The sequence below is a fragment of the Marmota monax genome, unplaced genomic scaffold (genome assembly GCF_021218885.2).
Source record: "Marmota monax isolate L192 unplaced genomic scaffold, Marmota_monax_Labrador192_F-V1.1 WCK01_AAM20220418_F8-fsc00030, whole genome shotgun sequence".
NCBI classification, from domain to species: domain Eukaryota; kingdom Metazoa; phylum Chordata; class Mammalia; order Rodentia; family Sciuridae; genus Marmota; species Marmota monax.
The window spans coordinates 3,493,134-3,507,441 of NW_026691988.1; the positions used below are offsets into that span (position 1 = coordinate 3,493,134).

General features: G+C 34.6%; 1 protein-coding gene across 5 annotated transcripts in view; it reads left to right on the forward strand.

Moving 5' to 3' along the window:
- Akap7 (A-kinase anchoring protein 7) overlaps nt 1-14,308 on the forward strand; it is a 132,539-nt gene that overhangs the window by 68,408 nt on the left and 49,823 nt on the right. For 4 of the 5 annotated variants that reach the window (XM_046449506.2, XM_046449521.2, XM_046449512.2 and 1 more), the window contains one exon: nt 2,410-2,557. In XM_046449506.2, the coding sequence (XP_046305462.1) occupies nt 2,410-2,557 (148 nt within the window). Of the gene's footprint in view, nt 1-2,409; nt 2,558-11,934; nt 12,130-14,308 lie in introns of those variants that run through there. The other variant, XM_046449531.2, reaches the window with a different exon arrangement.

Below are 14,308 nucleotides of genomic sequence, written 5' to 3' on the forward strand. Positions count from 1 at the left end.
TGCCCTGAAGGGGGATATTGGGACTCCAGCCTCTTCCTCTCTCTTTTATGCTTCTAAGCTGCCAAGAGTGAGCACATTTCCTTGTATGTTGTCACCATAATGTATTACTTTGCCATAGACCTAAAGCCACAAGGCCAACCAACTATGAACTGAAACATCTAAAACCATGAGCCAAAATTAATCCTTTCCTTTTTTTTTTTTTTTTGTGGTGCTGGGATTGAACCCAGGGCCTTGTGCATGCAAGGCAAGCACTCTACCAACTGAGCTATATCCCTAGCCCAATCCTTTCTTTTTTAAATTTGATTTATCTCAGGTGTTTTGTCCCAGTGATGAAAATCTGACAGATACTGCTGGACAGTAGCAGAGCTAGGATTTGAACTCACATTCTGACTGCTACTTGGCATTATGCTCTGCTGCCTGTCTTGAGGCATCCTACTCACCAAATCAAAGAAATTGATTTTATTCTTCTTAGACTCAAATAAACAGTATTTGATGTTGTCAGCTGTTCTCTTCACCAGACTTTATCGTCCATCGCACTTGTGACAGTTAATTGAGCATTACTTCATGTTACGCACTCTTCCAGGCACAGGGAGTCATATTTTAGTGAATAAACCTCAGACAAAAGTTCTTCGCTGTGTGGAGCTTGCATTCTTATGAGCAGACACAGATAATGGCAGACAATGAAAAATATATATAATAAGTAAACTACATAGTATGTTAGAGGATGTAGATAGTAGAAAATTTTGCCAACTACATAAAGAGAGAAGAGCAGAAAAGATTTAGGAGTACCTTTTGGGATGGGAATGCAAAATAAATTGGGCAGCCAGGAGAGGCTCTATTAAGAAAATAATACTTGAGCAAAGAATTAAGGGAGAGGCAGGATGAATTGTCAGGATATTGGGGAGGAACAGGCTGCAGGCAGTACAGAGACTTTTGAGGTGGGCTTGTGCCTGGTGTGTTCAAGGAGTATCAAGGGAGGTCAGGGAGGCAGAAGGTAGATAGTGGTGGGAGACTAGGCCCAGAAAGCGCAGGAACAGCCAGAACAGCACTCTAGGCAGATGTGGGGACTTGGGATCTTCCTTTGAGAGAGATGGAAATCCTTTAAAAGTTTTGAGCAGAGAAGTGAACGGATCTAGCATGTTTTTATAGGATCACTATGGCTGTTGAGGAGACAGTGGAAAGGGCCATTGTGAACATCCAGGTGAAAGACATAATGGCCCTTCCCAAGGTGGCAATGGAGTGGTGAGGATTCAATATATTTTTAAAGGAAGAACCAACACAGTTTGGATGTGGGTTTAGAGATAGGGAGAACCAAGAAGGACCCCAAGCTTGGGAAAGGCTGTGAGTGGAGCAATCAAGACCAGGAGCTCAGTTTTGAATATGGAAAAAAAAACGTGCCTAATATAATATTGGAAATTAAGAATGGCTGAAATGTCCACCAGCATAGAATTAGATGAATAAATTATGATACTTGCATATGATAGAATACTATGAGATAAAAATATTTAAATATTTTGCATATCTATATTAAATATTCACCTGGAATATTTAATGAAACAAATAAAAGCTGGTTATCAGGTAGTACTCAGGACACAACCATATCCCTATAAAAAGGAAAAAAATGTACTTTTTATTTACATAGGAAAAATGAAATGCAGAACTAAATCTATGCTTTTGTATTCCTATTTACACTTTTTTCTGTAATATGTTTTGAACAGTAAAAAGGAAAAATATGTGTTCTAATTACCTTCATTTCACAGACTGCATTTTGGGACTCTGAGGCTGAGATTCAGGGCCATTCTAGTGTAGGGGACATGGAAACATTATTTCCTATGATTTGGGAAACTATAGAGGTATAAAGAATATCACTTTGTAATTTTTCAACAATTACCTGTTCCTGCTCTGAAAGGACACTGAATATAAGGAGAAAGAGAGAAAAAAACCTTAGAAGGTCCACTTATCCCCCATTCCAATTTAAAGTAGCTTAATTTTAGGTGATTTTTATATGAGGACTTCAAAATTGCATTCATCTTTTTAGAACATTTTTGCAGTATAAAATGTTAAGATCCACATCACTTTTTTTCCCCATTGTTGTGAATGAATACTCTGTCCTTGGTATCTCAAATTTCAACATATTCTTGATTAGTTCTGAGACTTAGAGTATATGAAATTATGAATGCTGCTAAATTTAAATCAGAATTCTTTAATTGATGGTTTTAAAACTACAACTCATTCTATGTGGAGAGACTTTAACAACTTTACAACAGTTTTGTGATATTTATTTTCAAGTGCCAGTAGGCAGTATTATGTCCCAAAATGTAATATCAGGTTCTAAGAAAATGATATAAATATGAACTGCCTGCTGGGATGAAATAATTGATTGATGTGATTTTGTTTTGTCATTTCAAGGGTGTGAAAAAGATAGATCCTGAATTGTATGAAAAATTTATCAGCCACAAGTTTGGAGAAGAATTATGCTCTCGCATAGATCTTTGCTCCATGCTTAAGAAGAAACAAAGTGATGGTTATTATCATTGTGAGTCTTCAATTGTGATTGGTGAGTGTCACTTAAAAATTATTGTCTTTATTTTTGACTTTAGCATCACTTTATTTTGATAGATATTTAGGATTAGTCATATGTTTTTCTCAATGACGTATTTTTCTAAGTATGTTTGGTAATAACACAAATAAAATTTTGTAGAGCATTTTTCATATTTATATCAGTCAAAATTTACTACCTATACTTTTTATACTTCTGTGCTTTAAATATAATGAAGTCTTAAAATGTTGATTCAAAATTCATTTCAGTTGAATTTTATTTCATGATCATGAAGACAGCATTTTCTCCAGTTAAGGCCTACATAACCACACCATTTCTCACCAGGAATTTTCATGTTTGCTACTTTTAATTAGGAATAGAATGATTCAGGTAAGAAAGTTTCACTCAGAGAAGAGAAAGAGTGGGTGGCCTGAAAAAATTGAAGACTTCAGTTTCTTCGATAAGGAAAACATGTTCGGAGAAGCCCTGAGATTTATACATACATGCTTCTACTTTCATACATAAATGCTTCTGTCAGGTGGCAAGTGATGAAACAGACTCCTACGCAATTGTGTTTCCAGGTGCACTAAATGAAGACCCTTTAACCCAAAGAAGGCCAGACTATTTCCCACCTTTTGCAGATTGAATGTATTTCACGGGAGCCTGCTCTATTGTGTGTCAAATGTACTATTTCAAATCAGACACTATTCTTGTAAAATTGTGAACTTGAAGACAACCTGATTTATATGCTTTTAAAGTAACATGAAAATAACTCAAAGAAGAAAAATATATGTATTGAATGTCTCAAGGTCTCAGCCAAGATATTTTCCTTCCACTTCAGCTTGAAGAAAATCTATGGATATATGTACATCCTGAAAGAATCTTAATACTGAAGTTTATTAAAGCATTTAAAAAATGTTCAAGAGACGCAATTTATTTCTAGATCCTCATGACAGATCTTCAGAGAAGTCATCATTTTACGTTCCAAAGATTTTAGCTATCTTAAACAGAAGATATTCCATATGTCGTTTGAGTTTTATATTCTAAAACATTTCAGGTCTATTTTAAGGAGGATTTTTCATGCTTTTGGAGCTGTCTTCCATCCAAATTTTGAGGAGGACTGAACATTTCCATTTAGGTTCATTGCAAAGTATCTAAATTTTTAGATCCTTCTTGTGTAGTACAGGTTTTGGCTAGCTTTCCCTTTTTCTCTGTGATTAGTTTAGGTCAACCTGGAAAGGGTTCATCACTTTTTCCACTCATAGTTAAGAAAACAAAAAATATGAGGATTTTGCTGAAGATACTGTGGGATTGGCATTGGACAGCTCATAGCACATACCACCTAAATTGACACTAGGAGTGTCTGCTCTGTTCAACCCTCATCCTGATGTTCCAGCCTTATAGATTCCCCCTTTCATTTCTATTTTCTAACTTTCTATTTTCTCCTTAGTGTAGCTAATTTCTCTAGGCTTCTATGTCTTTCTTACCTTTTTATAATTTAGAGTGATTTTGTTTTTTACAAACTCCACCAGTCTCGCTTTCTCATACCAATCATTGAACATTATTTAAAAATATTTGTTTTGGCTTCTTACAAATACTCTTTTTTTTTTTCTATTACATTTGGTGATTCTAGTAGGAGCTTTAAAAATGATATTTGTATCTAAAATAACTTATGTTAGAATTAACCAAGTTTAATGTACACTAGAGTTTATTTGCTTATGGATAATTATTGATTTTCCCAATCATACCCATGTTTTATAACAGAATATTTATCAGGATTTGGGATACTTTCTTTGTGAATTTCATTTCTGGGTTAGATTCAGTTGGCTTACATTGGTTTGGGTTCTCTTTGATTTTTGATCCTCACTCAAATTTAATGTCTATTTCCTGAGCCTTGAACCAATATTTAAAAAAATTGACACATAATAATTGTATGTATTTATGGAATACAGTGTGTTATTGTAATGCAGATATGCAATGTGTAATGATCAAATCAGAGTAATTAACATAGCCGTCATCTAAAACGTTTATCATCTCTTTCTGTTGGGAATATTAAAAATTCTTCTTATCTCTTTAAAAATCTATAATAAATTATTGTAAAGGACTGTCACCCTACTTTGCTCTAAAGCACTAGATTGACCTTCTCCAAACATGTTTTCCTATTTTATTGTATGTATTAATAGAGTAGAACAGAGTTCAGACCCTAAGGTATTTTGTCTTGAGAATTCTGTGTAGAAGTTAAGCTTCTGAGACTTGGCAGCTTCCTGAAATTGTTTATAAAACATTGTGTATAGAAATATATGTGAATTTTTAGAGTGAGAGAATTGAGCTTTCATCACATTTGAATATTTCCTATCTTTTAATTTGTTAATAATGGCATTCTTAGAAAGTGCTAGGTTCCAAATCACTGATATTCTTTATGGCTGTCTTTTTTTTTTTTTTTTTTTTTTTGCAGTGCCAGAGTTGAACCCAGGGTTTTATACATGCTAGGCAAGTGATGTACCTTGAGCTACACTTCCAACCCTAGGACATTTCGTTAATATGAATGACTATATGATTTATTTTTAAGATTTCTAGTTGACTCTTTTTCCTACTTCCCTGTTCTATACTTGGCTTCCTTCTTACTTTTATTCATGTCTTTGAATACTTCAATATAGTTGATTTAAAAAAAAAACTTTTTTTTTTAGTTGTAGATGGACACAATACCTTTATTTTGTTTTTATTTTTTGTGGTCCTGGGGATCAAACCCAGTGCCTCATGCATGTTAGGCAAGGGTTCTACCACTGAGCCACAACCCCAGCCCTCAATATAATTAATTTTTAAATTTCTTTTTACATTGTAAAAACCTGTAGTTCCATGAGTATGAATTCTTGTGTTTGTTTGGTCTTTTGTGACACATATTCTCTTGTGCTTTTTTAAGTTGTTGTCCCTCCACCAGTCTAAGGCTCATCTTATTGTGTATATTTCCCCCTGAAAACCTCATGTGGGTTTTGCAGTTTTCTTAGTCCTGGTTGATGTCATGCCTATTTATCATGGGCTGCAACTCCTTCCAAACCTAACTGAACTAATCAGCTAAAGTTAAAATCCAGAAAAAAGTAAAAAACCTGATTGTTTCTAGTGAAAACTGGTAGTGAAATATGGTCTGGTTGGAATATCCTAGGGTTAGGAAAGCTGTTCTCTGTGAACTTCTTACTTGAGTTGGGTGAATGAATTTTTCTCAGGCAACTACTATTGCATTTTTATTTCCTTAGGGAAAGTATTGACTAAATGACACCCTTTGTAAGATTGATAAACAATTGATAAATAATAGTGATAAACAATTCAGTGCTTGCAAAGACTGGTATACTTTTTTTTAATTAAAAAAATTTTTTTTGGTTATGCATGGCACAGTATCTTTTTTGTTTATTTATTTTTATGTGGTTTATTTATTTTGTGTATTAATAGAGTAGAACAGAGTTCAGACCCTAAGGTATTTTGTGCTGAGGATAAAACCCAGTGCCTCACATATGTAAGACAAGTGCTCTGTCACTGAGCCACAATCCTAGCCCTAGAGACTGGTATACTTTTGTCTGTCAGACCTGACTTATAGTGGGGAATTTGGAAAGGTTTAGAAGAGTTTATTTTGTAGGCTAGGGTTTTTTTTAATGAATTCTGAAAGGAGAGGTAGAAACAATGATTTTCTGGGAATAGCAGTATTTTTTGGCTTAATAATAATTGCTCAACCTTAACTTAGTGAATATTAATAAGTAGGTGCAATGTTCATACTATGTTTTGGGGCATTATAAGATATAGAGAAGTATAAGACATAGTACTTAAGGATGATAATTGATAGCCAAGACTACATATGAGAGATGGAGAGGGAGGAGGACTAGAGTAATAGGATCTGTTTATAAAAGTAGGGGTTTTGGTGGTTCACAGTGGAAGAAACTTATAATTTTAGCTTCTGGGCAAGTGTGGGGATGAGGATTAGGGAAATTCAGCTGAATGTGATGAGACTGAAGAGCAGAGAGATGAAGAGTAGAGAAAAGAGACTTTCTAAAGCAATAAGCATGATTTATAATGGGAGGGGAGCAGTGGGTTGGAGGCAGGGTGGAGGCAATAATAGTGATAAGAAGTACCTTAATTGAACCTACAATTTCGTTAGCTGAGGAAGCTAGAGTGGGAGGTTGCTAGGTTTGTGAGTACGAGCAGTTGGTGAGCAGATGAACAGATTTACATATACTGAGGCAGTGAATATGTACTGAAGGGAACTGAGTAGTTAACATGTAATATAGAGAGTTTAATACTCAGCATAAGAATACAGGAATGAATCCTAAAAGAGAGACATTCACTTAATTTTAGACTGTAGCACAAGTGGTATGGAGGAGGTAAGGTTTCGGCCAACCATAGGCTCAGATAGATGCAAATGGGTCTGTACAGACCTGGTGATAGAACAGGAAAAGGGTTAGTCAAGTAAGTCAGACTCACCATTGTTTTTGATGTTCCTAGGCTTAGGATAAAATGCAGCTAATACACCTAACCTACTGAACACCATAGATTAGCCCAGCTTACCTTCAACATGCACATTAGCCTACACTGGGGCAAAATCATCTAACATGAAGTCAATTTTGTAATAAAATTTTTAATATTTCATTTAATTTATTGAATACATGTATCCCAAACATACTGGTATTACAAAACTCTGTAGATTGTCAATTGTTACCCTTGTGATTTGTTGGAGGCCCTTCTAACTGAGGACCTCAGCTCTCACTTTGGAATCCTGCTCTTCAGTGCTCTATACCTTGGGGGTCAGGGCAAAGCTCCAAAGCCTTTGAGCTACCCCTTCTGGATCTTGCATGGTTTCACTATGTGGGTGTGGGGATCTTTTTTTTTTTTTTTTTTGGTAGGTTTTAAATTCTTTTAAAATATATAAAATATATAAAACTTTAGGTTTACCAGTTCTTAAAATTCGGTCTATGCATCCCTAGTGGTCCCTTAGATACTTTACAAAGTTTAGGAGGATAAAACTATTTTTATAATAATACAAGACTTATTTGCCTTTTCCACTGGAGTTATCAATTATATTAAGCATGCAAAAAAATGGATAGAACTATGTTTGGTCAGTATGAATCAAGTTGGTTGCAATTAAAATATCATTTTTCCCCCTGTCCTGGGGATTGAACCCAGGGGTACTGTACCACTGAGCTACATCTTCAACCCCTTTTAAAAGTTTTTAAATTTTGAGACAGGGCCTCACTAAGTTAGTTGCACATGCTGACCTCAAACTTGTCATCTTCTTGTTGCAGACTCTGGAATAGCTAGGATTACAGGTGTGCACCATCATGCTGGCTAAAACTCATTTTTTAAAAAAAGCAGTTTCATATAAGAATGTTCTTGCTGAGTAGTAAAAATGATTAATTGTGTTTCATTTTGACCTTTGAGAAATGAAGATGGCAAGTACTCACAAAGCATTTCTAAAGCACACTGAAGTAAGATAAGAGGTTAACTTTACAAAAGCACTCAAGCAACTGTTAAAGTTTCGAGCTGAAGTGGACACTTTCTTTCTTGCAACAGCACTTTTATTTGAAGAACAACTGAGTATTAACAGACATTTTCTTGAAAATAAGTAAACTGTCACATCAGCTACAACTAACATTATTTACTATTCATGATGAAACCCAGGCTTTCAAGCAAAAATAAGAAATTTGGAAGACTCTCATCTATTGCCATGAACTTGACTTAAACTAAACTAAACATAAAGACTTTTCCCCACTTTTTACTTTAACTACTTTTGTACAGAGTGTGTTCCATTTTCCCAGTTTATTTTTATCTATCACACTCTCTTGTAGTAAAATGTAAACAGTTATTTTTATTGAGGTGTAACCCATATACAAACCCCATACAGATTAAAGTATAAAATGTGATGAGTTTTTACATATAAATACACCTGTGGAAGCACCATAATGATCGAGATACTGAACATTTACTTCACTCCCAAAGTTTACTGGTGTCCTTTGCCAATCCATACTTATAGACTTTTCTAATGAGATGAGGATGATACAAATGAATGTGCTTTTTGGTTTGTATAATGAAATTGTGTCAAGACATGGAAGATCTCCATAACTCAGTGGATCAATATTTTTAAAATGACCAATCATGTTAGAAAAGTTACACATGAAGGAAAAGGTACATCAAAAGTTCTAGACTACTAAAAAGATTTAAAAGTAGAGTATGAAGCTTAATTGATAAGTTCTTTAATATTCTACATTGCAATTAAACTTGAAGAGACTATAACTTGTCAAATTTTTATCAAAGAATATCCATAATTTTATGAATTTAGTAAGTATTTATAAATATAACCCATATAAATGAAAGTTCTTTATTGGGAAAGGACTATTTGTAATTTTTAAGAGAGTAAGAAGTCCTGAGGCCAAAATATTTAAAAGCTTCTTCCTTAGTTCATGGGTCCAAGTAAACTATGAAAAACGTAATTTTCAGACAACCGTCTTCACTCAATTTTGATAAATATTTCAAAAATATTCTTCCAGTAAAATTTACTGGAATTTAATTTTGATGGCTCCTTAACTGTCTTTTTATATAATACAAATGGGTTTGAGTCCTCTCATTACTCTTTTCTCTTTCCCCATTAATTTCTATTTGAGAATTCTGTGGTAAAAATGTTAAGCATAAAAATATTTCAGACTGAGAAACAGCATATCTATATGTAAAAAATCATTTTTCTGGGAAACTGATTTTCTGTAATATAGGAATGTCTCCACTATGGTGAACAAGATAAAAAATTTTGTCTTGTTTTCTTTTGCACAGGCTGACAGGGAGATGATTAAGAAAATTTCATCTCTACTTATAGACTGATTAAGATGAAGCTATTTCGAGCATATTAGAAGAGGGCACAGGGAAAAACATTGTATTATATAAAGGAACTGTATACCATTTTTTACTACTAAAATTTTTTAGTAGTTGGAAGTTTTCTCTAAACTAAACATACAGAATTATCAAGTAGTTTAATAAGGATTGATAACAGGATATTTTCATTATTTCCTTGATAACACAGAAATTTGGTGGCCATGTAAATCAGCTGATAATTGAAACTCTTGGGTTGTTTCTTTATATTTGTTTGAGTTAGAAGAACCTTCTGGATAAGTAACTGATAAATTAATCTTAGTGATAGCTCACTGTATTTTAACTGGTGTATCTGCTGTTAATCTGGATGCTAACACGAAGTGGCAGCTGTGGCTCAGGCTATTTTGAAATCCATCCATTAGCCTGGTTTTAAGCCTTCTGACTTATTAGTTATCTTAGGAACCCTACATATTGAGGGGCAGTGCTAAGTGTTAATTTTAACTGTCAGGACTAGAATGATGCAGTAATAAGTTATCTTGCTAGTTATATTTAGAACCTCCAATTTAAATCCATTTTTGAAAATATGAATTATAAGTAAAAAAAAATAAACTATGTGAATGAAATTTCTGGAGTTCAAAGTCTGTTTTCAAACAAAGCCATTAAGATTTCGGAAATTAGTATTAGGATATACTTCTAATTGCCAGCAGTTATTGCTAACTAGCCCCTGACATTGCCCAATGGCCTTTTAGTGAGATTTTCATCACACTGAATAGTATTTATTAATGTTTTTAAAAAGCTCAGCACAGTGTCTGACATATGGTGCGATACAAACTAGTTATTAATAGCAATACTACTCCTATTGGAATACTTATTGCAATAATATTCTTACTTTCCTATCAGAACACCATTTCATGTTATTAAATATTTGGATTACTCCAAATGCTTCCTTAAATTGGCATGTAATTAACACTGCATTTCAATAGTAAAAATGTGTATGTGTGTGTGTGTGTGTGTGTATAATGATTCTATGTATGTGGTTTTACATTGCATATACATAGTTACTTGAAATTTTAAGTTTACATGTTTATGTATATAAATACATAGGTAAAGATAAAAACTTGGTTCAATTATATTTTTAGCTATGAGAAAAACAAATTTGGCAAATCTTATACAATATATTCTTATTAAGTAATTTGAGGGCTTGGAGATGTAGCTCAATGATAGAGCATCTGTCGTATAAGAAGCCTTGGTTTAATCCTCACTATCAGCATCCCCCCCCATTTTTTTTTGATAAAGAGATGAAATCCATAAGAGACAAACTTATAAAGCTCATAAATTTCTTTTTCTTTTAAGTAAATCATGGAGGACTTGGAGAGGATGCAAAATAGTAAAGAGAGAGGGAGCCTATGAGCAAGTAAACTGCGGAGTGGAAAGCATAGTGACCAGGAGTTTCTAGAATCAGACAGAATTGTTCTAATCACATTGATACTTCTCAGTTGGACAACTTTGTGCCTGTTACTTAACATCTCACACACCAATTACCTCATCTATAAAAGTTACTGTAGTGACTGCCATGATGACTAAATGAGATCACACAGGAGAAGCTCTTGGCCTCATGCTCGACTCACACTCAGGACTCACTCACTGATGCTGTCATTGCTATTTTCATGACAAATTTTGTGTAGAATTCTTAAGTGCAGGACAGAAGAGACTGAGGAATGGCTTAAGGAAGGTTTAGTATAAGAAAGAAAATGTCAATTTCTTCTTCATCTTTGCTAGAAGTACAACAATCCAGGCACTAGGAAAGACTGTGGGTTCTAAAGGAACGTTAAGATCTTGGAACAGGTATTAAGGGATTTGCAAAATGTCTTTCCTGACCATCTATTAAGATGGAAGAGAGAATACCATTTATGTGATTGTCTGATCTGGAGGTTTGGATAACCTCATGAAGTTTCTTCATCATTAGAATCTAAAGGTTTTCTGTTTATATTAAATTGTTGTAGTTTTTCCAAAAGCTAGACTTTATTATTGTATCTCTGATTAATTGCAAGAGGAGTAATAAAATTCTCATTCTCTAGCTCTGTCTGAAAATCCAATTCCACTGTGTTTTTCTTTGGTTATATTATTACTCTTAAAATAGAAATGGGGATAGGGAGAGAAGTATGATAGTAGTGGGCAAATGGCTCTTGGTTGTCATGCTGGCAGAATGGGTTTAGAGTTCATTGATACTGCCTGCAATAGCAGTTCATTTATAGGTCCCTCCAGGAATTTGAAGCATTGCTAACCATTGTTCACACAGAGACCCCTCCTTCACTTTAAAACATCTTCAGTCTGGTTTTGGTTAATATAATTTATTTGGACAATTTATTTAGTGGATATTTTTTGAACTTACCAAGTGCCAAGCATTATGCTGTGTAGTGAAGAACAAAGATGGGCAAACATGAACCATACTTTCAAGGAGTTTGTAAGAAGTCATGCAAACTGACAATTAATATGGTGATAATGACTGTAATGAAGTTAATGAGAAAAGTGAGTGAACTTCTCATTCTGCTTAGGATTATTGGAAAGGCTGTTCAGAAGAGGAAAGGTTTGAACTGAAAATGAGAATGTTCGGAGGGATGCAAGAAAAAGGAGGTATTTTCCAGGCTGAGAAAGCAGCATAAGAAGCCACCTGAAGGAGTCTATGTAGAGACATGCAAGTAATTCTCTCTGTACACGAGCTACTTGTCCTTAAGGAATTTAGGTCTTATTTGTAGGGGAAAAAACCATAGACAATTTTGGAGCTAGAAATGGCATTATCAAATGAGTGCTTCAGAAATGTTATTCTTTCAGTCATATAAAAGCAGAATGGTTGAGGAGAAAGAGGATACTGAATCACAAGACTAGTAAGAAGGTGATAGATAGTGTTGGTTGAAGTAGGTCATGATAATTGCCCACACTTAACATTTGCAGTGGGGATAAAGAAAGAAACAGATTTTAGGTAGGAGGGAAAATCCATATTTTTTGATATTTTTAGATTTGGGGTGAGTTGTGGGAGGCAAGGAGAAGCCTAGGATGGTTTCTAGATTTGGCATTTAGACAGGTTGGTAGACAATAGTGCCCTACATCAATATAGAGAATAAAAGAGAAAACAGAGTTTTGTGACAAGAATTGAGTTCAATTTTGGGCTTATGAAAAGAACCTGTGGCCCAGTCAGTGGCATATTGAGGAGAGGGGGCTAGGAGATAGATGATATACTTGAATCCAGTGGCCTTAGATTAGTAGTTCAAAACTATGCGTATGAATGAAATAGCTGAGGGTTATCGGGAAATCTGTAACTTCAGACTTGCTTTGCAATAGCTACCTGTGATAAAAATCATAGAGGAAGGATGGAAACAAAGGACTAGGATAGAAATAAAAGGTTATAGAAATTATTAGGCAAATATGGTAAATCTTTTTATTGTTTTGTCTTTTGAACAGAAAGAGTGAAAAAAAGACGTACTATTTAAGTGTCTGTCTTCTACAAAGACATTTCTGCTGGTAGAAACTAGCGGGTGGGCCTGAGGGTTAATGAAACACAGAAAAGACTATTTCCTTTTTTTGAAGTTTAAACTCCCCATATTTTTCTATTAACCTATGAAGATCCTTTGATATTTTATCTGACTTTAGTATGTTTTACATAAAAATGCCTAAAAAACTAACTAGCTAACTGAAATAACAACAGTTTGTCAATGCACAAATTGTGATTCTATTTGATCTTCTGTCAACTGTGGTAATAATTCAGGTGAGTACTTTGTCTTTATTCTGGCTATGAGTAAAGAAAACTGCATTCGACCATCATAGGATTTATATTCCATTCCAGAGAACCATAGCTGTCAGATATATTTTCATTGCTAACAGTTTTGATCAAAGCAAAAGGTTTATTTAAGCAGTCAGTCTTAGCATAGTAAGGTTTAGAGAAAGGCAGTTCATAGTTTAGCTTCTTGTTTTCAACCATGTATTTTAGCTTGTGACATACATTTACCCGTATATGATAGTTCGTTCGTTCGTTCGTTCGTTCGTTCCTTCCTTCCTTCCTCTTTTTCTTTAGTCTTGGGGATTGAACCCAGGGGTTCTCTACCAGAGTTATGCCCACCCCTTTTGTATTTTATTTTGAGACATGGTCTCACTGTATTGCCTGGGTTGGCCTTGAACTTGTGATCCTCCTACCTCAACCTCCCAGGTAGTTGGGATTACACATGCCACTGTGCCTGCTAGATAGTTTTTATTTTTATTTTTATTAGAGTGATAGTCAGTGATTTGCTTTGGGGCTTTTTATTTTCTTTTCTTTTTTGCTACATAAAATTACTCATAGACTTGTTTTAGTCTAATTTCTTGCTGTAATGAAATACCAAAAGCTGACTACTTTATAAATAACATAGGCCTCAAATCACAGTTTTGGAGGCTGAAGTTCCAAAATCAGATAACTACCATCTATTTACCACCAGTAAGGACCTCCTTGGCTGTGCCATAAACATGGTGGATAGCATGATGGTGGGAGTATGTGCAGAAGAAATCACATGGTGAGAGAGGAAGCCAGGGGATAAGGTTTAGGTTTGTTCTTTTTTATAACAACTCACTCTCTCAGAAACTCACTCCCACTGGGAGACCAGCATTAATCCCTCCCAAAGGCATACCACATCTAAGCCATAGCAGACCTTTACATTCACTTTCTTAAGTTTAATTGGACAAAGAAAGGAGACTACATTGTTATTAAAAAGTAAATGCAAAACTCTCACATACATCAGTGAGTGGTTTGCCTATTCCAAGTCCATTCTTTTCTTCGTCTTTCCCTTCAATGTGATCCAGTGACTTTAGGGTACATGGGCCTGGTTTTAATCCTGCAGACTGTTGTTTCCATTTATCTTGCTAGTGATTAGTTTAGGAGATGGCATGTGTCCCAATTCTGAT